The 24618-nt window shown below is 45.5% G+C and overlaps 1 protein-coding gene across 1 annotated transcript in view; it reads left to right on the forward strand.

Moving 5' to 3' along the window:
- Positions 1-8512: 8512 nt before the first annotated feature.
- The window catches only part of TNPO3 (transportin 3), a 57168-nt gene continuing 41062 nt past the window's right edge, over positions 8513-24618 (forward strand). The window contains exons 1-3 of the mRNA XM_087968967.1: positions 8513-8669; positions 18405-18418; positions 24396-24596. Coding sequence (XP_087825093.1) covers positions 8540-8669; positions 18405-18418; positions 24396-24596 — 345 coding nt within the window. The 5' untranslated portion in view covers positions 8513-8539. The remainder of the gene's footprint in view (positions 8670-18404; positions 18419-24395; positions 24597-24618) is intronic.

Consider the following 24618-nt stretch of genomic DNA (forward strand, 5'->3'; position numbering starts at 1 on the left):
ATAGAATAAGGAAAGAATAGAAGAGGAGAGGAGAGGAGAGAGGAGAGGAGAGGAGAGGAGAGAAGAGAAGAGAAGAGAAGAGAGTACTGAGTGGGGAGTAGAGTAGAGTAGAGTAGAGTAGAATAGAGTAGATTAGATTAGAGTAGAATGGAATAGAATAGAATAAGGAAAGAATAGAATAGAATAGAATAGAATAGAATAGAATAGAATGGAATGGAATGGAATGGAATGGAGTGGAGTGGAGTGGAGTGGAGTGGAGTGGAGTGGAATGGAATGGAATGGAATGGAATGGAATGGAATGGAATGGAATGGAATGGAATGGAATGGAATAGAAGAGAAGAGAGTATGGAGTGGAGAGTAGAGTAGAGTAGTGTAGAGTAGAGTAGAATGGAATAGAATAGAATAAGGAAAGAATAGAATAGAATGGAATGGAAGAGAAGAGAGTATGGAGTGGAGAGTAGAGGAGAGTAGAGTAGAATAGAGTAGAATGGAATAGAATAGAGTGGAATGGGATAGAATAGAATAGAATAGAATAGAGGAGAGAAGAAAGAAGAGAAGAAAGGAGAGGAGAGGAGAGGAGAAGAGAATATGGAGTGGGGAGTAGAGGAGAGTAGAATAGGGTAGAATAGTAGAGGAGAGGAGAGGAGAGGAGAGGAGAGGAGAGGAGAATGAGAATAGAATAGAATGGAGTGGAATGGAATGGAATGGAAGAGAAGAGAAGAGAGTATGGAGTGGAGAGTAGAGTAGAGGAGAGTAGAATAGAGTAGAATGGAATAGAATAGAGTGGAATGGAATGGAATAGAATAGAATAGAATAGAATAGAGGAGAGGAGAGAAGAAAGAAGAGAAGAGAGGAGAGGAGAGGAGAGGAGAGGAGAAGAGAATATGGAGTGGAGAGTAGAGGAGAGTAGAATAGGGTAGAATAGGAGAGGAGAGGAGAGGAGAATGAGAATCGAATCGAATAGAATAGAATAGAATAGAATAGAATAGAATTCTTTATTGGCCAAGTGTGATTGGACACACAAGGAATTTGTCTTGGTGCAAATGCTCTCAGTGCACATAAAAGAAAAGATACATTCGTCAAGAGTCAAGAATCATCAGGTACAACACTTAATGATAGTCATGGGGTACAAATAAGCAATCAAATCATAATAGTAAACAGTCAATATGAATCGTAAGGATACAAGTGACAAAGTTACAGTCACACAGTCACAAGTATGAGGGAATGGGTGATCAGGAGTGATGAGAAAATTAGTAGTAATAGTAGTACAGACTTTGTAAATAGTTGGACAGTGTTGAGGGAATTATTTGTTTAGCAGAGGGATGGCGTTCGGGAAAAAAACTGTCCGGAAATTTTGTCCGGACCATTCTGCAAAAAAAATGCACATATATGTGGAACCTCGCCGAAACGTCGCCAAGATACTCTTAATCTTACACAGGAAAAGACCTGAACACACCTAGACCTACATACCTGTACCGTGAAAATCTACGAATATATATATATAGGTCTAGGTGTCTTCTACATATACATATACATATACATACACATAGATAAATAGATAGATAGATACTCCCCTATTATTATTCCCCATATATGTGGATATATATATATATATAGTGAATGACCACTCAGGCATCATCACAAAATCTCCAGAACCGTAAAGCCTACAAACTTGAAATTTGGCACCTATGTTCTTCTTGGCTTCCAGATGCTCACTAAGAAAGGATTTCTCAAAATGACCATCAGAACATTTAGAGTATTTCCTATATTATTATTATTATTATTATTATTATGCTCTGATGCTAAAGAGTTCTACTCCCCCTCCCCACCTGAAAAGAAATCTCTTCCAAAGGCAAAACACAAGCAGAGGAGAGAAGTTTCACTTTCACAGCACCAAGAACAGGTTGAGCTAAGCCACGCCCAGGCTCCTTGCTGTCTCCTTCTTGCTCACACAGGAAATACTCTTTCAGTTTCCAAACAGCCCTCAACTCTCTCACACACCCACAGGACGCTAGTCAGATAAATACCGATGGATGCTGGTAGGCAGAGGCAGGATTTTTTCCCCCCTTATTTTCCTCCCAAAAAACTAAGCCCAGCCACATAGTTTCGTAGCGAAGCACAGGGATCGAGCTAGTGTTGAATAGCTCGAACCATAAAAATGGTAATCTTTGTGATTCATTTGATCCTACTTCAGAGCGGTGTTAGCAGGGGTGGGATTCAAATTTTTTAACAACCAGTTCTGTGGGCGTGGCTTAGGTGGTTGGCGTGGCTTGGTGGTCATGTGACTGGGTGGACACGGCTTGGTGGTCATGTTATTGGCTGGGTGTGGCCAACTCAACATCACTCACATTGAGGCACGCATCTCCTCACCTGGCCTCTCATAACTGAAGGGATGCTGCAACAGTAGTAAGTGTGAAAAATGGTCATGTCACTTTTTTCAGTGCCATTGTAACTTTGAATGGTCACTCCACACAAGCAAAGTACCAGCAAAGGAGGGGAAAAATACTCCAGAGAAGTTCCTGAGAGAGGAAGTCTAGTCCTGCCAAGAATGTAATAAGGGGTAACGGAGAGGCAGTTTCTGTAAGCAACACCAGAATGTTTCCTTCCTGCCTTCCTTACAGGATTAGGCCAGTAAAGTTGAAAAAAATAAAAGGGGATTTCCTCTAACAACCGGTTCTCCGAACTGCTTAGAATGTTAACAACCGGTTCTACAGGCCTGGTAGAATCCTGGTGCTGCCGCCCAGGTCTTGCAAGTTAAGTAATGACCATGGTTGAGCCCATGCTCAAGCGAATCCAGCTTCCCTGTTGAATTTGCTCGCCAGAAGGTCGCCAAAAGGAGGCACATGACCCCAGGACACTGCAACCTTCGTAAGTACGAGTCGGTTGCCAAGCGTCTGAATTTTGATCCCATGGACCACGGGAGAGAGGCTACAATGGTCCTCAGTGTGAAAAACGGTCATAAGTCAGCTTTTTTCCGTGCCATCGTAACTTCGGTCACTAAACAAACTGCTGTAAGACGAGGACTGTCTATAATGCGGGGAAGGTGGAAGGAAAGAGAAGGAGAGGGTGACCAGCAGCAGAGAAATTAGGGTTACAATTGCAGGGAAGTTGGAAACAGTGAGAATGTGGATGACAGCATCTTTGGGAGACTTAAAGGTCCTGTACAAAGTTAGTACTCACCCTTCTCCTAGAAGCATTAAATACTTTGGGATATTACTAAAAAGGCAGAATATTATATTTCCCCCTGTTGGAAGCTGATACTCACCCCTCTCCAAGGAAAATGAAATATTTTGGGATATACTAAAAAAAAAAAAAGGCAGAATATTTCCCCTAAAAAGAAAAGTAGAGAGGCACAAACTCACCTCAAAAGCAGAAACTCAGCCCACCCACCCCCAACCTTTGCTAATGGACCATTACTCTGGCCTGGGCCAGCCTATTTTACATAACAAAGACCTACTCCAGGTGGAGCCATAATAGGAATTGCCCAAAGCCTTTTTCATGACATCATCATCATCCAGCAAAGGCGCAACCAAGCCTGGGACTCAGGACAGCCTACCGAGTTGCCCCTGCATGGCCCCATGGGAGTCTGACAAGCAATCAGAATACAAGCTCCAATTCAAATCCCAACCGAGGGCATAAAACCCAGGGACTCTCGGCATATCGACCCTTTTTTCTTCACTCAAGGCATGTGGTTCTGTCCAACATTAAACCATCTTTCCAAACAGCCTCCATGTTTCCAGTGTCTTTCTCCCCACTTGGAACTGAATCCAGATGGACATTTCTTCCAACAAGACCAAAAGACCTCCAGCTCCAAGACGATGGGATTCAGACATGACCCTCCAGATTGGATTCTCTAGCAAGCAGGGCTCACTGCATTGCACAATCTCCGAAGGACCTTCCATCGGCAAACTTCAACCAAACCTATCTCAGACAAACTTGACCCCCACATGGCCCCGTGGGAGTCTGACAATAGAATACCGGTACTTGTTCTTGAGCAGGAACCGGAAGTTTAAGTGCAAAGCTCAAGAGAAGGCATAAATACACCCCCCCCCACTCTCAATTCCATGTGGTCAGCTGCAGCAGAACCATGGGCTTGGTGGTTCTGCTTCATCAATAAATGGACTCTCTTTGCAATCATCCTCCAGCCTCCATTTTGTCTCCAGTGCCTTTCTCTCAGCTTGGAACTGAACCAGGTGGATATTTCTTTCACCAGCCCAGCTGGGAGACAGATAGATCCTCCTGGAGAAAAAATCTATCTATGTAGTAATTGCATTAATGCAGGGATCTCCAAAGACGGCCACTTTAAAACTTGTGGACTTCAACTCCCAGAATTCTGGGAACTCAAGTCCACAAGTCTTAAGCAGCCAATTTGGGAGATCTTTGCCTTAATAGATAAGCTAGGATAGACCTATGGCGGATTGTTTTTTCATCCATGGTAACTGCAACGAGATTATTATGCAAAGATGGAAAAAAAACCACTGTCATTTATCCACAATGGGGAATAATTGGAGAAAAGGACAACTTTCGAATAGATGGCAAAATGGACTTACTTGATTCGGGAAAATAAACTCCATTTGAAAAATGACTGGAAAACCTTCACGGACTTTTTGCTGAAGAAAAAAAAAAGAAATTGTGATTTATGGGTTGAGTGATTAGAAAGTGTAAAGAGCATAGAAAGAACAGAGCCCTGGTATCCCTATACAGGGAGTGCTCAACTTACAACAGTTCGTTTAATGACCGTGGCAAAGTAACAGCGGTACTGAAAAAAAAGTGACTTATGGGTTTTTTCCCCCCCTCACAATTATGACCTCTGCAGCTTCTCCACAATCATGGGAATCAAAATTCAGAAGCTTGGTAACCAGTTCGTATTTATGGAAACAAATCGGCCCAAAACTAGAAGGAAATTTCCTGACAGGGATAACAATTAACCAGTGGAACAGCTTGCCACTAGAAGTTGTGGGTGCTCCATCCCTGGAGGTTTTCAAGAAGAGACTGGACAGCCGTTTGCGTGACATGATACCGGATCTTCTGCTCAAGCGGGGGTTGGACTAGAAGACCTCTGAGATCCCTCCCAGCTCGGTTACTCTGTAATATATGCTATAATAATATATTAGTTTTATAGCATTGTTATTTATTGATCACATTTTAAAACCACCCATCCCTCCCACAGAGGAACTCCAGACGAAATAAAAAAATAAAATATCAAAAACTCAAACAAACAAAAAAAAATGGTACAATTTGAAATAGAGGCAAGGATGGTTCAAATTCAACATTCCATAGCAATTCAAGTGAATTTTTTCCTCCCAGGAAATTGGTTTTACTCTTCACAGGACAGACTTCCTGGAGGCTGCAGTCCAGAGGGTTGGACTACACAGTGCACAGCCCTGCACATCTGGAAGATATAATTTGTCTAATCACATGCCGTGGTTTTTTTAGGGTGATTTTTTTTTAGGGGACGTGCATGTTCAGAAGCGTGAGATTTTGGAAGAAATTCTTGCTTTTCTTGTCGAAAAGTGGGCAGCTCACTTCCTTTGACCCTAGTTGCAATTTGTTCTCAAAAGTCCCTTCCTTCAATCTCTTCCTCTTTATCGTGACCGTTCCTTGTTTCTATTCCAGTTAAGTTTCGTTTTCATGTATTTTTATTATTTTTGGTATCTCCTGGCTCGGGCAAAACTGCTTCTCCCTGTAATTCTTTCTTCCCTTATGGGCAACCTCTGCTGGCAGATGCTTGTGGTTTTAGTTCTGTCCAATAATCCTAATTCCTCCCACAGACACACAAGGAAGTCTGTGTTTTTTTCCCTTTTGCAAAACTGCAGCCAAATTCAAGACCTTCCGTGCTGGGAGAGGCCTAAAAATCTTAAGCGAAATGGAGGCTTGAGAATTCCTTTCCAGCACAAGAGGCAAAAATGGACTCTTAATAATATTTAATACATCTTTTTTTTTAATGTATGCACTGAGCTGAAACATTTTTTGTATTCTGTCTTTCCAGGAAATGCCCATGCTAAGTTTCAAAATTCAGGGTTTAACGACCACCGAGGAGAACAAATTTTGGGCTGCTTAAACAAGTTTTTGGTAAATGAGTTTTATTATCCCAGTTGCTAAACGAGTTTTATCCCATTTTATGACCTCTTTTGCCACAGTTAAGTGAATTGCTTCAGTGATTAAGTTAGCAGCACGATTGTTAAACGAATCTGGCTTCCCCATAGACTCTAATTTACAGATTAAAAGTTGGAAGGAAGGGACCCTGTAGGTCATCTAGTCCAACCCCCTGCCCAAGCAGGAGACCTTGCAAATGGCAGTTCAATCTCTCCTTGAAAGTCTCAAGGGACACTGCAACTGTCATAAACATGAGTCAGTTGCCAAGTGGCTGAATTTTGATCACGTGATCATGAGGATGCTACCATGTTCCTTTACTTTCTTCAGACTATACTTTTAATTTAATGCTAATGGCAGATGTGTAACGGGTTAAATACAAAGAAAAATTCCCTTTCTGCTCCCCCCCCCGCTTTCTATAGTGTAGTGAAAAGTTTCATGGTCTCTTTTAAAGAATTTCAGAATAACCAAGCATCCTAAGTCTCAATTCCTGTTCCTGTGAAACTTCCTTTCCGCCAAGCACATCTGGAACTGTAGCCAAAGGACAAATTTTGCTAACCCTGAAAAATCATCTATCTCAAACCTATTATGACCCAAGACTGAGAAACAGAAGAAAATTCATTGCACGTAGTCCTTGACTTAAAATAGCTCATTTAGTGACCATTCAAAGTTACAACGGCACTGAAAAAAAATTGAGAAGACGAACCGTTTCCATAACTCAGGAGTAAAAATTACTCATATAATCCACCAGAGGTCCCCTCCAAAAATTGATCTTTCGTACTGTATCAAGACTGAGTTAAATGACACACACTAGGGGATAATTGACGTCACTACTCTATATAAAATTGTTTATTTTGTGAGGTTTATGTGAATTCTGTCGCTCCCAGGGGATTTTTAGCCACACTGCAGTATTTAGAGGAAAAAGAATTTTCTTTCAGGGTGGAGAAAAACAAGGAATGTAATCTAAAAGATCTTTACAGGAGACTAGATCATAGATTTCTAGGTCTGGAAGGGTCCCCAGAGGTCTTCTAGTCCAGGGGTCGCCAATCTTTTGGACCTCCGGGACCCCCAAAGTCATCATTTTAAATCCCGCGGACCCTGCAAAAATCCTCAAAAAAAAAAGTCTGCAGGAAAATCCCCCACCCCGTTTTCCTACCAATCGATCATTCTTTATTTGGGATCGCAGGATACCGTCTCCAGCTTTGTTCTCAGGGAGAGAGAGAGAGAGAGAGAGAGACTTTTGGCTCCATGCAAGGAAAACAACAGAAGCTGCAGAAGTCTTTCTTTCTCTCCCCCAAACTCTGCCAGAAATGAGTCTTTGCCGGCACAGCCTCTTGGAGCGGGACGCCTTGCAGGGTCCCAAAGAGATTTCCTTGAGGAAAAAAACCAGAAAACCAAAGTTGCTCCTTCTCGGTGTCAATATCCAATCGCGGGGCAGGGAACGGGCTTCTCCAACCTGTTGGGAATTTCAAACCTGTAGGAAAGGGAGCCCCCACCCCCTCAAGAACGAGCCAAGACCATAGTGGGTGTGCATTCTGGGCTCCGTAGTCCTTACTTGCACTCAAGGGTTGGAGAAGCCTTGAAGCATTTCAATATGTATTTTTTTAATGTTTGTTTTAATGCAAAACAAATGGAAGATGGATTGTTTGCATTTAAACACAAATTTATTTTTTATAATTTTATAAAATTTATAAATGTATAAATTTATGCATTCAGGAAAGGCTGATCGGTCAGGAAGCTAAGAATGACCAAAAAACCCCAAAACAAATCCAGCCAAATTTGGCCAAAGACTCTCCCTGTTGAACTACATCGCGCCACCAAAGATGGCCGAAGAGGCGCGGCTTCAAATTCCCTCCCAGTGAATTCTGGGAGTTGAAGTCCCCGCCTCTTCAAATCTGGCCGACGTGGTGGGCGGGAGGGGAAAAAAAACCGCTCGCACCTAAGGTGACCCGGCCCGCGCGCGCGCGCATGCGTGGAGAGACGCTTTTAACCCCTCCCCACCAAGTCCGCCCTTCCCGCCTCTCAGTCTGTGAGCTCACTTCCGGCGAGCGCGTGCAGCCGACCGGACGCTTTTGCGAGAGGGGAAACATCCGCCGCCCCAACCGGAAGTCCCTCCGCCGCGGCCGTCCCCTTTTTCGGCCCTGGAACCGGAGAAGCGTGCCGTCGTGAGGGGAGACGGGAGGCCACGCTCGGAGCTCCAGTCGTCTCGCGCCCCCCACCCCACGTCGTCTCCTCAACTGGGCCTCGGAGGCCTGAGTCGCGCCAAGGCCGGAACTCGGGCGCGCGGGGCGTGGTTTCCGGAGGGAGCGCCTTCCGGGTGGCTCCGGCGCGCTTCCGTCTCCTCCCGCAGCAGCGGCGGCGGCGGTGGCGGCTCGCTTCCTTCCCGCTAACAGACTCGGCGATGGCCGCGGAGGCTTGAGGGTCAGGAGGCGGCGGCGGCGGCGGCATGGATCCTGTCGGGCCCGGCGGGGGCGCCGGCGGGAAGCCGAGCTTGCAGATGGTCTACCAGGCCGTGCAGGCGCTCTACCACGACCCGGACCCCAGCGGCAAGGAGCGCGCCAGCCTCTGGCTCGGGAGCTGCAGCGCTCGGTGAGGGAGGCCCAAGCAGCCTCGGGGGCCCCGGGGAGGGGAGGGGAGCGGGAAGCGCGGCCCGAGTTGCCTCCGCCCCGGGGGAGGGGGAGGGAGGGAGGGGCTCGCCTCTTGCAAAGGGCCCCTTTTGTGGGGTAGGGGGCTTCTCTCCCCCAGAGGGTCGGGGTGGGTGGCCGAGTGGGAGGTGGTCGCCTTCTCCCCTTCCTCGTTTAAGGAGGGGAGGGGAGAAGGACGGGGTCTCCCCTCCTCTGGTTAAATGGGGAGGGAGGCTGGGGTCTCTTTGCAACGGGCGGGCCCCTCCGTTCCAGATCCCTTCAGAGAGGGGCTCATTTTGAGGTAGGGGGCTTCCCTCCCCAAGAGGATCAGGCTGGGGGAGGGTCGCCTCTTGCGAAGGGAACCCAGGCCTGTCCCCCCTCCTCTAGTTAAAAGGGGAGGGGGAGGGGGGTCCCTTTGCAAATTCTTGATCCCTGTCGTTTAAGGAGGGGAGGGGAGAAATACGAGGGTCTCCCCTCCTCTGGTTAAATGAGGAGGGGGCCTTTGCAACAGGCAAGCTCCTCCATTCCCCATCCCAATCTCCCCCACTTTCAGAAGGGGCTTCCTTTTGGGGTGGGGGCTTCTCCCCCAGAGGATCTGGGTGGCTGAGGGCGGGGGTCGCCTGTTGCAACGGGGACCCCAGGCCTCCTCTTCCTCCCCTTCCTCATTTGGGGTCTCCCCTCCCCTGGTTAAATGGGGAGGAGGAGGGTCACTCGGGCCCCTTTGCAACAGGTGACCCCCTTGCATTCTTGATCCCCTCCTCCTCCTTTCAGAGGGGCCTCCTTTTGGAGGATGTGGGTGGGTGGGAGCGGGTTGCCTTCTTCTCCCCTTCCTCATTTAAGGAGGGGAGGGAGACCCTCATCCATGTTTAAATGAGGAGGGGTGCAGGAGGGCTTTTGGGGTCGGTGGATGGGATGACCTATTGCAAAGCGACCCCAGCCTTCTCCTCCCCTTCCTCATTTAAGGAGGGGAGGGGAGAAGGACGAGGGTCTCCCCCTCCCCTGGTTAAATGAGGAGGGGGCCTGGGGTCCCTTTGCAACAGGTGACTCCTCCACCCCACCCACCCCGATCCTCTAGGCAAGAGAAGCCCCCACCCCAAAAGGACGCCCCCTCGGAAAGCAGGGAGGATGGGGAATAGAGGGGCTCGCCTTTTGCAAAAGGACCCCTATTTGACCAGGGGAGGGGAGGTCCCCCTCCTTCTCCCCTCCCTCCTTAAATGTAGAAGGGAAGAAGGAAGAGGGGTCCCTTTGCAACAGACCACTCTCTCCATTCCCCCATCCTGCGCCCCCTTTCAGAGGGGGCCTCCTTTTGGGGTGGGGGCTTCTCCCCTAGAGGATTGGGGTGAGTGGGTGGGATGGGCACCCGAGCCCCCTTCTCCCTCCCCTCCGTATTTAAATAGGGGAGGTGCACGAAGGTCTCTCCTGGCCTAGTAAAATGCAGAGGGGGAGACCTGGGATCCACTTGCAATAGGGATACCCCAAAAGGAAACGCCCCCTCTGATGGGGGAACCCTGAGCGTCTCCTGTTGCAAAGGCCTCCATCCCCTCCTCAAAGGCTGAGAAGGTGGACTCGAGTCCCTTTGCAAATAAGCGACCCCCTCTGTTCCCCATCTCGCTGCCCCCCACTCAATCCCCTTGGGGGGGGGGAATCCTCACCCCAAAAGGAAGCCCCCTCTGAAAGGGGATCACCCCACAGAGTGGGTAAAGGGAGGCCCGCCTGGCCATTTCCCCCACCACTCCAGGAGTTTCTCTGGTAAGCCCTGGGGGAATAAGAGGGGGGGGGTGTCTCTCCCCTTGGCACTCCAAATCGTCCCTCCCAGAGCTGTTGGGGAACCCCACCCCCCCCGCTTTTCCAGCCCCTTTTGGTGAAGATGCAGAAGAAGCGAGCTGGGAAAACCTCGGCCCCGCTTGCACAGCAGGGTCAATGTGTGAGCAGCTCCACCCCGCGAAAAGCGGCGTGGAACATTGAATAAAAATAATAAAATCCATCCCTGAAAACTTTGTCGTAATTGCGCAACGGGCGGCAACTTCTCCGGGTTTGGAAAGTGAAAGCTTGATTTGCCTTGAGGCAAGGAAGCCAGCCAATGAAGAAGAAGAAAGGGATGGCCTTCCTGCTAATTCTTTCTTTTTGTCTTATCTTTCTAGTTGCAACTTTTTCCACCCCTCTAAAATGCAACTTTTTATTCTTTTGTTTTAAGAAGTGCAGCTCCTAGTTTGTGTTGTGACATGACGCAACTCCAGGCCTGCCAGAAATGAACTATTTTTTCCCCCCAGGGGATTCGTTTGGAAGAGACGAGAGTCTCTTCTGCTTTTTTATGAGGGGGGGGGGGGCTGTTAATGTAGCTTTGAGCAGGCTAGAGCTTCGTGATAGGCAGTTGGGGGGTGACCTTCCTCCGCTTCACCAGAGCTCTTGAAATTATATTTGCTTTTCTGGCTGGCAGAGATTAGTGAAAGTCTCCCCTAGTTTTTGTGCTTCCCTGGAAGGTGCGGTCTGGCACCTGTAGTTTTGAGGTGCTTGGAAAGTTTGGATCTACTGAAACATTAGACCAGGGGTGTCCAACCTTGGCAACTTTAAGACTTGTGGACTTCAACTCCCAGAATTCCTCAGCCAGCTTTGCTGGCTGAGGAATTCTGGGAGTTGAAGTCCACAAGTCTTAAAGTTGCCAGGTTGGACACCCTGGTCTAGAACCTCTGAGTCATCGCGCCCCTTCCCCCAAACCCATATATAAAATGGGGGCAATGCTCACTTAACAAGTGTCTCACTTATCAACAGAAATTTTCACTTCAGTTGTAGTGAATATAGAATATAGAATAGAATAGAATAGAATAGAATTTGCTGGCTGAGGAATTCTGGGAGTTGAAGTCCACAAGTCTTAAAGTTGTCAAGGTTGGACACCCCAGCATTAGACCGTATGGGAAGGAATTGTTTCAATAGAAGAGACTCTTGGTAGCTCAGGGTTGAAAGGTGGGGTCCTTCGTGGTCTCTGAGCTCGGTGGGTTTCTTGGAGACGTTTCATGACCCAACGAGGGAACATCATCAGGGCTGGGATGGAGGGAGGAGAAGGAGGACTACTTCTTTGAGGTCCGTGGTGTTCTCTGAGTTTGATTATTGTCTTGCAGGCGTTTCATAGCCCAACCAGGGAGCATCATCAGTGCTAGAAGGGAGTGGGGTTTATGGAGGAGGAGGAGGACTATTGGGTCCTTGATGGTCTCTGGGCTTAGTGGCTTTCTTGCAGACGTTGCGTGGCCCAACTAGGGAACATCATCAGTGCTGGGAATGAGGGAGGAGGAGAAGTTCTTTGAGGTCCTTGGTGCTCTCTGAGCTTGGTTGTTTCCTTGCAGACATTTCATGACCCAACTAGGGAACGCCATCAGTGCTGGGAGAGAGGGATGGAGGAGGAAGACGACTTCTTTGAGGTCCTTGGTGCTCTATGAGCTTGGTTGTTTTCTTGCAGGTGTTTCATGACCCAACTCGGGAACGCCATCAGTGCTAGAAGGGAGTGGGGTTTGCAGAGGAGGAGGAGGAGGAGGATGATTGTGGGGTCCTTGATGGTCTCTGAGCTTGATTATTTTGGAGGGGAAAAGGAAGGAAGGAGGCAGGTGGGGAAGGACGAGAATTCTGGGAATTCTTGCCGCTCTCTCAACTTGGTGATATCCTTGCAGACGTTTCATGACCCAGCTAGGGAACGTCATCAGTGCTAGAAGGGAACAGAATTTGAATAGAGGAGGAGGATGAGGATTGTGGGGTCCTCGATGGTCTCTGAACTTTTCTTTGCTTTTTTTCTTCATTCCCTTCATTCCCCCCAACTAAGTAACTTCAGAATTGTTTCCTATTGCTTGTAGTTTGAAGGGATAACATACAATTGTATCTCCTGCTTCTAAGCCACGGTCCCTGGTGATCTATCTATATAGTAACAGGAAAAGTCACTTTGTATATGAATATTTGTAGATTCACATCCATTCTTGAGAATGGCCAGCCTTTGCCATATTTCTACTTTATTACTATAGGTCTTCAGAAATCATATACAAAGGGGGTGGGTTTCAGGCAGCTTGCTATTCTGGAAATCTGTATTTTCAGTGTTGTTTTTGAGGTTGATGTGCCATGCATGTTGATGTACCAGGTTCTTGGCATATTTCTTGGGGGGAGGGAAGTTTCCTTTATTTCGTTGGATTCCGTATTTGTTAGATTTATGTCCGATCCCTCAGTCCTAGATGATTGAAATTGAAGTCTTTTTTCCTCTTAACAGAATAGAATAGAATTCTTTTATTGGCCAAGTGTGGTTGGACACACAAGGAATTTGTCTTTGTGCAAATGCTCTCAGTGTACATAAAAGAAAAGATACATTCGTCAAGAATCATCAGGTATAACACTTAATAATAGTCAGAGGGTACAATAGGAATAGAATAGAATTATTGATTGGCCAAGTGTGATTAGACAAACAAGGAATTTGTCTCCAGATGCATAATCTCTCATTTGTCAGAGTCAAGAATCATCAGGTCCAACACTTAATAATAGTCACAGGGAACAATAATCAAATTATACTAGGAAACAGTCAATATAAATCGTGAGGATACAAGAGACAAAGTTAGTCATACAGTCACAAGTGGGAGGGGATGGGCGATGAGTGATGAGAAGACGAATAGTAAAAGTAATGCAGACTTTGTAAATAGTTGGACAATGTTGAGGGAATTATTTGTTTCGCATAGTGATGGCATTCGGGAAAAACCTGTCCTTGTGTCTAGTTGTTCTGGTATGCAGTGCCTATAGCATCGTTTTGAGGGTGGGAATTGAAACAGTTTGTGTCCGGGATGTGAGGGGTCGGTAAATATTTTCACAGCCCTCTTTTGATCCGTGCAGGATACAGGTCCTCCATGGAAGGCAGGTTGGTAGTAATTGTTGTTTCTGCGATCCTAATTACCCTCTGGAGTCTGTGTCTGTCCTGTTGGGTTGCAGAACCAAACCAGACAGTGATAGAGGTGCGGATGACAGACTCAATCGTTCCTCTGTAGAACTGGATCAGCAGCTCCTTGGGCAGTTTGAGCTTCCTGAGTTGGCGCAGGAAGAGCATTCTTTGTTGGGCTTTTTTGATGTTAGGTGTCCATTTTAGGTCTTGTGATATGATAGAACCTAGAAATTTGAAGGTCTCTACTCTTGATGCTGTGCCGTCTAGGATTCTGCAACCACAACGTGTAAGGCGGTTTAAGCTGAGAGCTAAAAGTCACCCAATGATGATCTGTGCCTGAAGCCAAGATCTAAACCTAAGATTTCTCCAGGGAAGTGCGGAAGCCAGATTCACTTAACAACCGAGTCACTGGCTTAACAATGGCAGCGATTGATTCGCTTGTCAAACGTGGCAAACAAAGTCGTGACTCACTTAGTCTCACTTAGCAGCATAAATCTGGGGCTCAATTGTGGTCGTAAGTCGAGGACCACCTGGTACATGGAGAAGTTTTCCTTAGTGATGATGTTTTGAGAAGTCGTTTGCCATTGCCTGCTTTCGAGGGCTGAGGGGTAGTGACTGGCCCAAAGTCACCCGGTGAAGTTCCATACAGGGTTGGAACTCGTGAGCAGCCAGCGTGCTGTCTGGAGTCTTTAGCTACTACCCTATTTATTTACCTACTGCAGGTAGTCCTCAACTTACAGCAGTTCACTTAGTGACGGTTTGAAGTTACATTGGCGTTTGGGGGGGGGAAAGCGGCGTACGACCATCCCCCCCCCCCCACGACTGTTGAAGCCTCTCCGTGATTTGCATTCAGACACTCGACAACTGATTCACTTTTACGACGGCCTCTGGGTCACGTAACCCCCTTTTCTCCCCCTTCTGGCCAGCCAAGTTGATGGGAGGTGGAGTAGGGTGTGTGTGACCAGATTCACTTAACGAAAGGGTTACTGACTGAACAGAAGGCAGTGGTTCCCGAACAAACGCAGCCCCCCCCAATGTCGTAACACAAGGCCGAGCTCACTGGACTGATTTCTCACTTTGCAACATAAATCTTGGGCTCCGTTGTGGTCGTAAGTCGAGGACTCCCTGTATTGAGAGAATGAGACAGTGAGAACAGTCAAACCCATGGAACAGAAGTTGCCTTCAGAAGTTGTGGAAGCTTCATCCCTGGAGGCTTTCAAGAAGAAAATAATAACAACAACAATAACAATAGAATAACAGTTGGAAGGGACCTGACTGCCTTCTGTCACAAATGGTGTGGGGTCTCCTACTTGGGCGGGAGGGTTGGACTAGATGACCTACAGGGTCCCTTCCAACCCTGTTATTCTGTTACTCAGAAGTTGTGGGAGCTTCATCCTGGGAAGCTTTCAAGAACTCTATTCTATTCCTATTTTCTACTCTCTTCCATATTCTATTTTATATTCTATGTTCTATATTGTACTGTATATTCTATTCTTTTTCCTATTTCCTATATTGTATTGTATATTCTGTTCTATTCCTATTTTCTATATTCTATATTGTATTATATATTCTATTCTTTTCTATTTTCTATTTTCTATATCCTATATTCTATATTCTATTCTATATTGTATTATACTATACTATTCTATTTTCTATTTTCTATATTCTATGTTCTATTCTATATTGTATTATATATTCTATTCTGTTCCTATTTTCTACTCTATTCTATATTCTATTCTATTCTATTCTATTCTAGTCTAGTCTAGTCCATTCCATTCCATTCCATTATTCTGTTCTGTCCTCTATTCTGTTTCTGTTTCTATTCTATTTCTATTCTATTCTATTTCTATTCTATTTCTATTTCTATTCTGTTTCTATTCTATTCTATCCTATTCCTATTTCTATTCTATTTCTATTCTGTTTCTATTCTATTCTATCCTATTCCTATTTCTATTTCTATTCTATTCCTAGAGACTGCCTTCTGTCAGAAACAGTGTAGGGTCTCTTGCTTGGGCGATGGGGGAGAGGGTTGGACCAGATGACCTCCAAGGTCCCTTCCAATTCCCTTAATTTGAATACCGTTGCACCGGAGAGTAATTCTTAAGGGGCATTTGTGCTTTGGCATTGCAAAATCAAGCGGGACCCGCGTGAGCCTCAGAATTCAATGCCACGGGTTGTGTGTGTGCGCTTCTCCCTGGGGATAAAAAACCAGCGAAGGATTGGATGCAAAACCGGCTCTTTGCAGGCGCCTCGCCCCCAGGGCAGGGCTGGGCAGGGCGCCCCTTTGGCACAGGAAAAACCTGCCCTGATTTACGTCCCCCGCCCTGCCAAGAGCTCATTTCTGGAAAAGGCACCAGGCAGGGAGCGAAGCAGTTCCAAGTTGGCGGGTCGGCCATGGCGGCCAAGGGCCAAGAGCTCACGAGATTCCCTGCAGCTTGTCGTTCTTCCTTTTCTTGCGGGATCCCTGCTTTTCAGGTGCAGACAAGATCCTTGGGGGGAAATCCCCCGAAGGGAAAGTGGCAAGGGGCCCGTAGGGTCACTTTTGGAAATCTCTTCTTCAGGTAGTTGTCAGTCTTTCCTGAGAAAATTCGGGCAGACCTTGGCAACAGCGGTCCGTTTAGCGACCGAAACTACAAAACGGCACTGGAAAAAGCGACTTAACGACCGTATTTCCCCCACACACACACACGGCCGTGGCTGCATCAGGCCACCAAAATGTGGGTGCTCGGCAACTGACTCGTGTTTGTGACGGTTTTGCGGTGTCCCCGGGGAAGCCAGATTCACTGAACCAGCGTTTGCGAGGTTGAGCAATGCAGGGATTCACTTAACGTTAACCAAGGCAAGAAAGGTGTTAAAGCGGGGCGAAAATTCACAAACGTTTCACTTAGCAACAGAAATGCTAGCTCAATTGTGGCTGTAAGTTAAGGACTTCATGTTTTCTGATAGATTCAAAGAGTAGCATCTCTCTTTCTTTTTCTGTTTCTTTTTCTCCCTGTTGCACGCTCATTCTCTTCTTCCCCCCCTCTCTTTCTTTCTCTGTTTCTGTCTCTGTCTCTTTCTTTTTCTCTTTCCCTATCTTTCTTTCTCACTGTTTCTTTCTCTCCCTGTTGCTCTTTCTCTGTCTCTGTCTCTCTCTCTCTCTCTTTCTCTCCCTATGATACTCTCTCTCTCTCTCTCTCTGTGTGTGTGTGTGTGTGTCTCTCTGTCTCTCTCTGTCTCTTTCTCTCCCTATGACACTCACTCTCTCTCTCTCTCTCTCTCTCTCTCTCTCTCTCTCTCTCTCTCTCTTTCTCTCTCTCTCTCTCTTCTCTCTCTCTCTCTCTCTCTCCCACTCCATGGCTCTCAGTCTCTCTCTCTCTGTCCATATGTAGCCATGAATGAAAGGAAGATTATCAAGGTTTTAAACCGCACCGGGTGTGGGGTTAATTTCCCCCCCCCCATCCTGTCTGACCATTTTTGCCTCGTCCCCTTTCGTGGCCCTTGGCCCTCCTCCCCGTGAGACGTTGGCCGTCAGAATTCGCAAAAAAAGCAACAACCCCCAAACAACCTCTGCTGGGGAAAACGAGCACGAATTGTTCTTTGACCCCAGCAGTTTAAAAAGGTTTAGATTTTTTTAGGTGTCGGCAAAAGCAAGCAAGTGGTTTACCCCCCCCCCTCATCCCCCTCTGGCCTTTTTGCTCCAAGGAAAGAAGCCAAAGGAAAAGAAGAGGTTGAACTCAACGGCCCATCATTCTGCGCCAGCCAGGTGTGGAGGTGAAACTCTCCTCCCCTTACAGCTGTGGGAGTTGGAGGAGGTGCCTGTTTGGCACCCAGGGCTGTTTTCCCTGGTCCAAACTGAAAATCCCCCAGGCCTTGCCAGCCCTGATGCACTTTACAAATCTTATCCCCTTTCTTTCTCCCTCCCTCCCTCTTTCTCCTCCGCCCTTTCTCCCTTCCTTCCTTTTTCCTTCTCTCCTTTTGTTTCCTTCCTCCCTCTTTTCCCCTTATCCTTCCTTCCCCCTTCCTCCTTTCTCTCATCCCTCTGTTTCCTTCTGTCCTTCCTCTTTTCTTTCCTTCATTTTTCCTTCTCTGTTTCCTTCTGTCCGTCCCTCTTTCCTTTTCTCCTTTCCTTCCTTTTCCTTCTCTCTTCTCATTCTTCTGTTTCCATCCTTCCTTTCTTTCTCTCCTTCCTTTCCTCTTTCTCCTTTCCTTTCCTTTTCTTCCTTCTCTCATCCTTCTGTTTCCTTTCTTATTCTCTTTTTCCCTTATCCTTCCTTCCCATCTTTTTTGTTTCTTTCCTTCTATCCTTCCTTTTCCTTCTCTCATTCTTCTGTTTCCCTTCCTTTTTTCCTTCTTCTTCATTTCCTTCCTTTTCCTTCTCTCATTCTTCTGTTCCATCCTTCCTCTCTTTCTCATCCTTCCTTTCCCCTCTCTCCTTTCCTTTCTTTTCTTCTCTCATCCTTCTGTCCTTTTTCCTTATCCTTCCTTCCCTCTTTCTTCTTTCTTTCCTTCCCTTCTGTTTCCTTCCGTCCTTCCTCTTTTCCCTTCTTCCTTTCTTCTTCCTTCCTTTCTCTTTCCTTCCCCTTTCCTTCTCTCATCCTTCTGTTTCCATCCTTCCTCCTTTTTTCTTATCCTTCCTTTCTCTCTTTCTCCTTTCCTTTCTTTTTCGTTCGTTCCTCTCTTTTTTCCTTCTACCTTCCTTTTTCCTTCTCTCTTCCCCTCTTTCTCTTTTCCTTTCTCCTTCTTTCCTTCCCATCCCCTCCCTCCCTCTCCCCCCCAACATATCTTGTGGACAGAGACACCCAAAGACATCGATCGCTCTGTGAGAAATATTAAACCGCGAGGTCGGAGAAGGCAGACGCAGAAAGTCCTGGCTGTTTATTACTTTCTCTCTCAGGGACACAGAGATGCTGTCATTTCGGAATTAAGCCTGGCGGATTGACCGGCACGAGTGTCTCGGGACGTTAAAGGATGATTGCTGTGTCTGGCGCAGCGACGGAGGGTCAAACTCTTGGGAAACTCCATCCCAGAGACCCTGCCTCCCTTACGTTTCCAAGTCCTTTCACGTCTCTTCAAACGAACCTCGCTTGGAGAGTTCTGATGCCAGCCCCCAAAAAACCATGACAGGTGGTTTATAACAGGGGTCACTAACCTTTTGGACCTCAGGGACCCCCAAGCTCATAATTTTAAATCTTGCAGACCAGAGACCCTGAGAAAATCCCCCAAAAAAGTCTGCAGGAAAATCCCTCACCCCGTTTTCCTACTGATCGATCGTTCTTTATTTGGGATCTCCAGCTCCGTTCTCAGGCGGGGGGGAGAGAGACTTTTGGCTTCATGCAAGGAAAGCAGCAGAAGCCGCAGAAGTCTTTCTTTCTCTCCCCAAACTCCGCCAGAAATGAGTCTTTGCAGCCTCTTGGAACAGGAGGCCTTGCAGGGTCCCAAAGACTCATTTCTGGCAGAGTTTGGGGGAGAGAAGAAAGACTTTGGCTGCTTTCCTTGTGTGCAGCCAAAAGCAGAAGAAGAAAGAAGTGGGGAGAAGCAGCCCAGTGGCCAGGCCAGGTGCGTGGGGTGAGTGGGGCAAGTCCCCCTCCCCCTTTCCCCCTCCCCTCACTACCTCATGTTGTTCGCAATGCAAGCCAGCCTTGTGTTCCCGCACAGCCTGGATTAATTGCTTTAGGGGGGACATTTCTCTATGGACCATCAACATTTTCTCATGGACCACCAGTGGTCCCCGCCCACTAGCTGGCAACCGCTGGTTTATAAAACAAAGATTTTCACTGCCCTGTTAAAGAGATCCGACTGGGTGAGTTTGGCCTGTCCAAGGCAGCTGTTTGGGACACTGTTTACTCCAGGGTGCTGTTAATCCTCTCACCCAGGACCTGGTGTAAAGTTGACTTGGTGGATCGGTTTTCAGGGGCCCCTGCGAAGAGCCATCTTGAGTTCTCTGCAGTGTTTATGGCCAGTAAGCAGCAGCCCCCTTGGAAATATGAGATAATTGGCGAGCAGAGGTGAGGGCTGCGCTGAGGTTTAAAGGGTGCCTTTTGATTTTCCATCGGTGGTAAAAAAAAAAAAAAAAAAAAAGGTCAGGCTCTCCATTTAGGCAAAGAAAACCAAACGCACAGATATTAGAATAGGCGGTCCCAGTCATTGTGAAAGGAGTCTTGGAGTTCTGCTGGACAGTCCCTTAAATCTGAGCCAGGAAGTGTGCAGCAGCTGCCAAAAAAAAGCCAACACGGTTCTAGGTTGCATTAACAGAGGGATGGAATCAAGGTTCACGTGAAGGGTTAATGCCGCTGTACAAGGCCTTGGTAAGGCCACGCTTTGGAATCCTGCATCCAGTTTTGGTTTGCCGTGTTATGTAAAAAAAGATGTTGAGACTCTGGGAAGAGTGCAGAGAAGAGCAACGAAGAGGGGACTGGAGGATAAAATATAAGACGAACGCTTGTAGGGATTGGGTATGCCTGGTAAAGAATAGAATTGGAATAGGAATAGGAATAGAATGAAAATAGAATAGAAATAGAATAGAATAGAAAGAGAATAGAAAATAGGAATAGAATAGGAATGATAGAATAGAATATGATAGAACACAACTGAATAGGAATAAGGATAGAATAGAAATAGGAATAGAAATAGGAATAGAATAGAATATGGAATGGAGTGGAACAGAACAGGAATAAGGATAGAATAGAATAGAATAAGGAAAGTATAAGGATAGAATAGAAAATAGAAAGAATATAATAGGATAGAATAGAATAGAATAATATAATATTGAAATAGAATAGAATAATAATAATAGTAATAATAATAGAATAGAGTGTGGGAATAGAAATAGGAATAGGAATAAAACAAGAATAGAATAAAACAAGAATATAATAATATTGAAATAGGATAGAATAATAGTAATAATAGAATAGAATGTAATTAAATAGAATGGAATAGGAATAGAATATAGAATAGAATATAGAATAGAATAAATGGAATAGTTGAGTAGAATAGAATAGAATAAATAGAGTAGAGTAGAGTAGAATAGAATAAATAGGGTAGAATAGAATAGAATAGAATAAATAGAGTAGAATAGAATAGAATAAATAGTGTAGAATAGAATAGAATAAATAGAGTAGAATAGACTAAATAGAGTAGAGTAGATTAGAATAAATATAGAATAGAATAGAGTAGAATAAATAGAGTAGAATAGAATAGAATAAATAGAGTAGAATAGAATAGACTAAATAGAGTAGAATAGAATAGAATAAATAGTATAGAATAGAATAAATAGTGTAGAATAGAATAGACTAAATAGAGTAGAATAGAATAGAGTAGAATAGAACAGAATAGAATAGAGTAGAATAGAATAAACTAAATAGAGTAGAATAGAATAGACTAAATAGAGTAGAGTAGATTAGACTAAATAGAGTAGAATAGAATAGAATAAATAGAGTAGAATAGAATAGAATAAATAGTGTAGAATAGAATAGACTAAATAGAATAGAATAGAACAGAATAGAGTAGAATAGAATAAACTAAATAGAGTAGAATAGAATAGACTAAATAGAGTAGAATAGACTAAATAGAGTAGAGTAGATTAGAATAAATAGAATAGAATAGAATAGAATAAATAGAGTAGAATAGAATAGAATAAATAGAGTAGAATAGAATAGAATAAATAGAGTAGAATAGAATAAATAGTGTAGAATAGAATAGAATAAATAGAGTAGAATAGAATAGAGTAGAATAAACTAAATAGAGTAGAATAGACTAAATAGAGTAGAATAGACTAAATAGAGTAGAGTAGAATAGACTAAATAGAGTAGAATAGAATAGAATAAATAGTGTAGAATAGAATAGAATAAATAGAGTAGAATAGAATAGAATAAATAGAGTAGAATAGAGTAGAGTAGAGTAGAATAGGCAGAATGGAATGGAATGAAATAGAATAGAAAATGCAGAATAGAATAGAATAAGCTGGAAGGTCATCTAGTCCATCCCCTTGCTCAAGCAAGAGAACCTATATATCATCTCAGACAAGTGGCTCTCCCAGTGTCTTCTTTAAAACCTCCAGTGATGGAGCGCCCATGATTTCTGGTGGCCAGCTGTTCCCCTGGTTAATTGTCCTCCCTGTCAGGAAATTCCTCCTTAAATCCAGGTTGCTTCTCTCCTTGATCAGTTTCCACCCATTTTGCTTCTTGTCCTGCCTTTTGGTGCTCTGGAGACTAATTTGACCCCCCTCAAGGACTGCTGTCGTGTCACCCCTCATTCTTCCTTTCTTGAGACTAGGGGGGACATGATAGCCCTCTTCCAATCCCTGAGGGGCTGCCCCAAAAGAAGAGGGAGTCAAGCTATTCTCCAAAACACCTGAAGGCAGGACAAGAAGCAACGGGTGGAAGCTCATCAAGGAGAGAAGCAACTTAAAACTAAGGAGGAATTTCCTGACAGGGAGAACAATTAACCAGTGGAACTGCTTGCCACTAGAAGTTGTGAATGCTCCCCCACTGGAGGTTTTTAAGAAGATGTTGGATACCCATTAGTCCGAAGTGGTGTAGGGTCTCCTGCCTGATCAGGGGTTGGATTAGAAGACCTCCAAGGTCCCTTCCGACTCTGTTAATTTTATCTCACGCCAGGAAACTTGAGTTACGCCACCAGTCCATTTCCAAAGCGTGGGAATAAACATCTTCTTGGCCAACCTTGGCCAACCCCTTGTTGGGGCAAGCAGGACTTGTTGGCATGGGCCCTGCCCTACATCAGGACTCTGCCTTCCAGTCGTGAGGAAAATGAAACTGTCAGGATTCCGGCAGTTACCCTCCGCCTCCCCCCCCCCCTTTTTTAAAAAAATCACGAGTTTTGAGCCAAACTTCCAAAACTTCAAAGGGGTTTATTGGGAGTGAACTTGTCCGGCACTGCCTGGGTGCAGCCGACCCTGAGAAACATCATTCCTTGTCCCCCCTTGACCCTGGTTTACCCCGTGTCATGCAAAGAGGATTAGGGGACTGGAGACTAAAATATATCAAGAACGGTTTCTGGAATTGGGGTATGCCTGGTCTATTGAAAAGAATAAAGTAGAATAGGAATAGAATAGAATTAGAATTAAGAATGGTTTTAACCTTGTAACCTCCTTCTTTCTTCCTTCCTTTTTTCTTTTTCTTTCTTTTCTCAAAACTCTTTCCCTCTCTTCCTCTCCTCTTCCCTTTCCTTTCTTTTGCTTATTTGTGTATGTATTGTGGTTGGTTTTAATTGTAAAAATTAATAAACTATATTTTTTTTAAAAAAAAGAATTAATAGAATAGAATAAGGAATAGAATTAGAACAAAGTGCAAGGAAGAGCAACTCGGGCGATCAAAGGCCTGGAGACTAAAACATATGAAGAACAGTTGCAGAAATTGGGTGTGTCTACTTTAATGAAAAGGAGGACTAGGGGTGACAAGATAGCAGTCTTCCAAGATCTCAAGGGCTGCCCCAAAGAAGAGGGAGTCAAGCTATTCTCCAAAGCACCTGAGGGCAGGAGAAGAAGCAACAGGTGGAAACTATTCAAGGAGAGAAGGAGGAATTACCTGACAGTGAGAACAATTAACCAGTGGAACTGCTTGCCACCATAAATTGTGGGTGCTCCCATCACTGGAGGTTTTAAAAAAAGAGATTGGACCACCATTTATCTGAAATGGTCTAGGGTCTCCTGCTTGAGCAGGGGGCTGGACTAGAAGACCTCCAAGGTCCCTTCCAGCTCTATTCTGATTCTAATCTTGCATTACAGTCGTCCACTTACAAGAGTTCTTTAAGGGACAAAGTTACAGCAGAATTTTTTTTTTTTTAAAAAAAAAAGTGACACGTGAGCATTTCTCACCCCTAGAGAAATACACGTAGACGTTGGGCAGCCCTCTGCGACTTCGGGGTTCAGCCGAGGGATGCGCACGGAGGGGAAAAATAAAACCGCCTCTGTGTCTCGTGGTTTTTGGCATGCGATGCCCTATAGCAGCATCCAGAGGGAGTGTGTGTGTGTGTTTGGGTGTTTGCAATCAGGTTTTGCTGCTCTGAGATTCCGTGTTGTGGTTATGATTTGTGGACAAACATTGGACCCCCAAATATTCAGTTATGGCTCTGGAGAAAAAGAAAGTAGTGTGCAAAAGTAGTGTCCTTTTCCTTTCCTTCCCTTCCCTTTCTTTTTCCTTCCTTTCTTTTTCCTTCCTTTCTTTTTCCTTCCTTTCCTCTTCCTTCTTTCTTCTTCCTTCCATTTTCCATCCTTCCTTCCTCCTTCCTCCCTTCTTTTTTCCTCCGTTCCATTTTCCATCCACCCTTCCTTCCTTCCTTCCTTCCTTCCTTCCTTCCTTCCTTCCTTCCTTCCTTCCTTCCTTCCTTTTTTCCTTCCTTCCTTCCTTCCTTCCTTCCTTCCTTCCTTCCTTCCTTCCTTCCTTCCTTCCTTCCTTCCTTCCCCTCCATTTTTCTTTTCCTTTTCTTTCTTCTTTTTTCCTTTTCTTCATTCTCCCTCTTCTCTCTCCTTTTCCCTACCTCCTCCCTCCCTCCCTCCCTCCCTCCCCTCCCTCCCTCCCTCCCCCTCTCTCTCTCTCTCTCGCACTAGGACACTACTTCTGCAGGATTTGGGAGAGATCTGGGAAGGTTTAAACTTACAGGGTTGGTAGGGACCTTAGAGGTCTTTCAGCCCAATCCCCTCAACTATGGCTGAGCCGTTGTTGGGCGTCCTTCAAAAGAATGTGAGAATGCCGACTATGGTTTCATCTCTTGGGTCCTGATGGCATTTTTTTCTCTCTCTCTTTCTCCCCCTCCCTCCGTCTTCTCCCTCCCTCCAAAAGGTTCACGCCTGGGAGATCTCCGACCACTTGCTCCAGATCCAGCAGGATGTGGAGTCCTGTTACTTCGCAGCCCAAACCATGAAGATGAAAATCCAGACCTCGTTCTATGAGCTCCCCACCGATTCCCACGTCTCACTTCGCGATTCCCTGCTTTCCCACATCCAGAATTTAAAGGACATGTCCCCCGTCATTGTCACCCAGGTGGGCATCCAGCCGTAGGGGG

Source organism: Notechis scutatus, chromosome 6, assembly GCF_049901735.1.
Source record: "Notechis scutatus isolate UNSWTSFEM ecotype Mainland chromosome 6, rNotScu1.2, whole genome shotgun sequence".
Taxonomy (NCBI): domain Eukaryota; kingdom Metazoa; phylum Chordata; class Lepidosauria; order Squamata; family Elapidae; genus Notechis; species Notechis scutatus.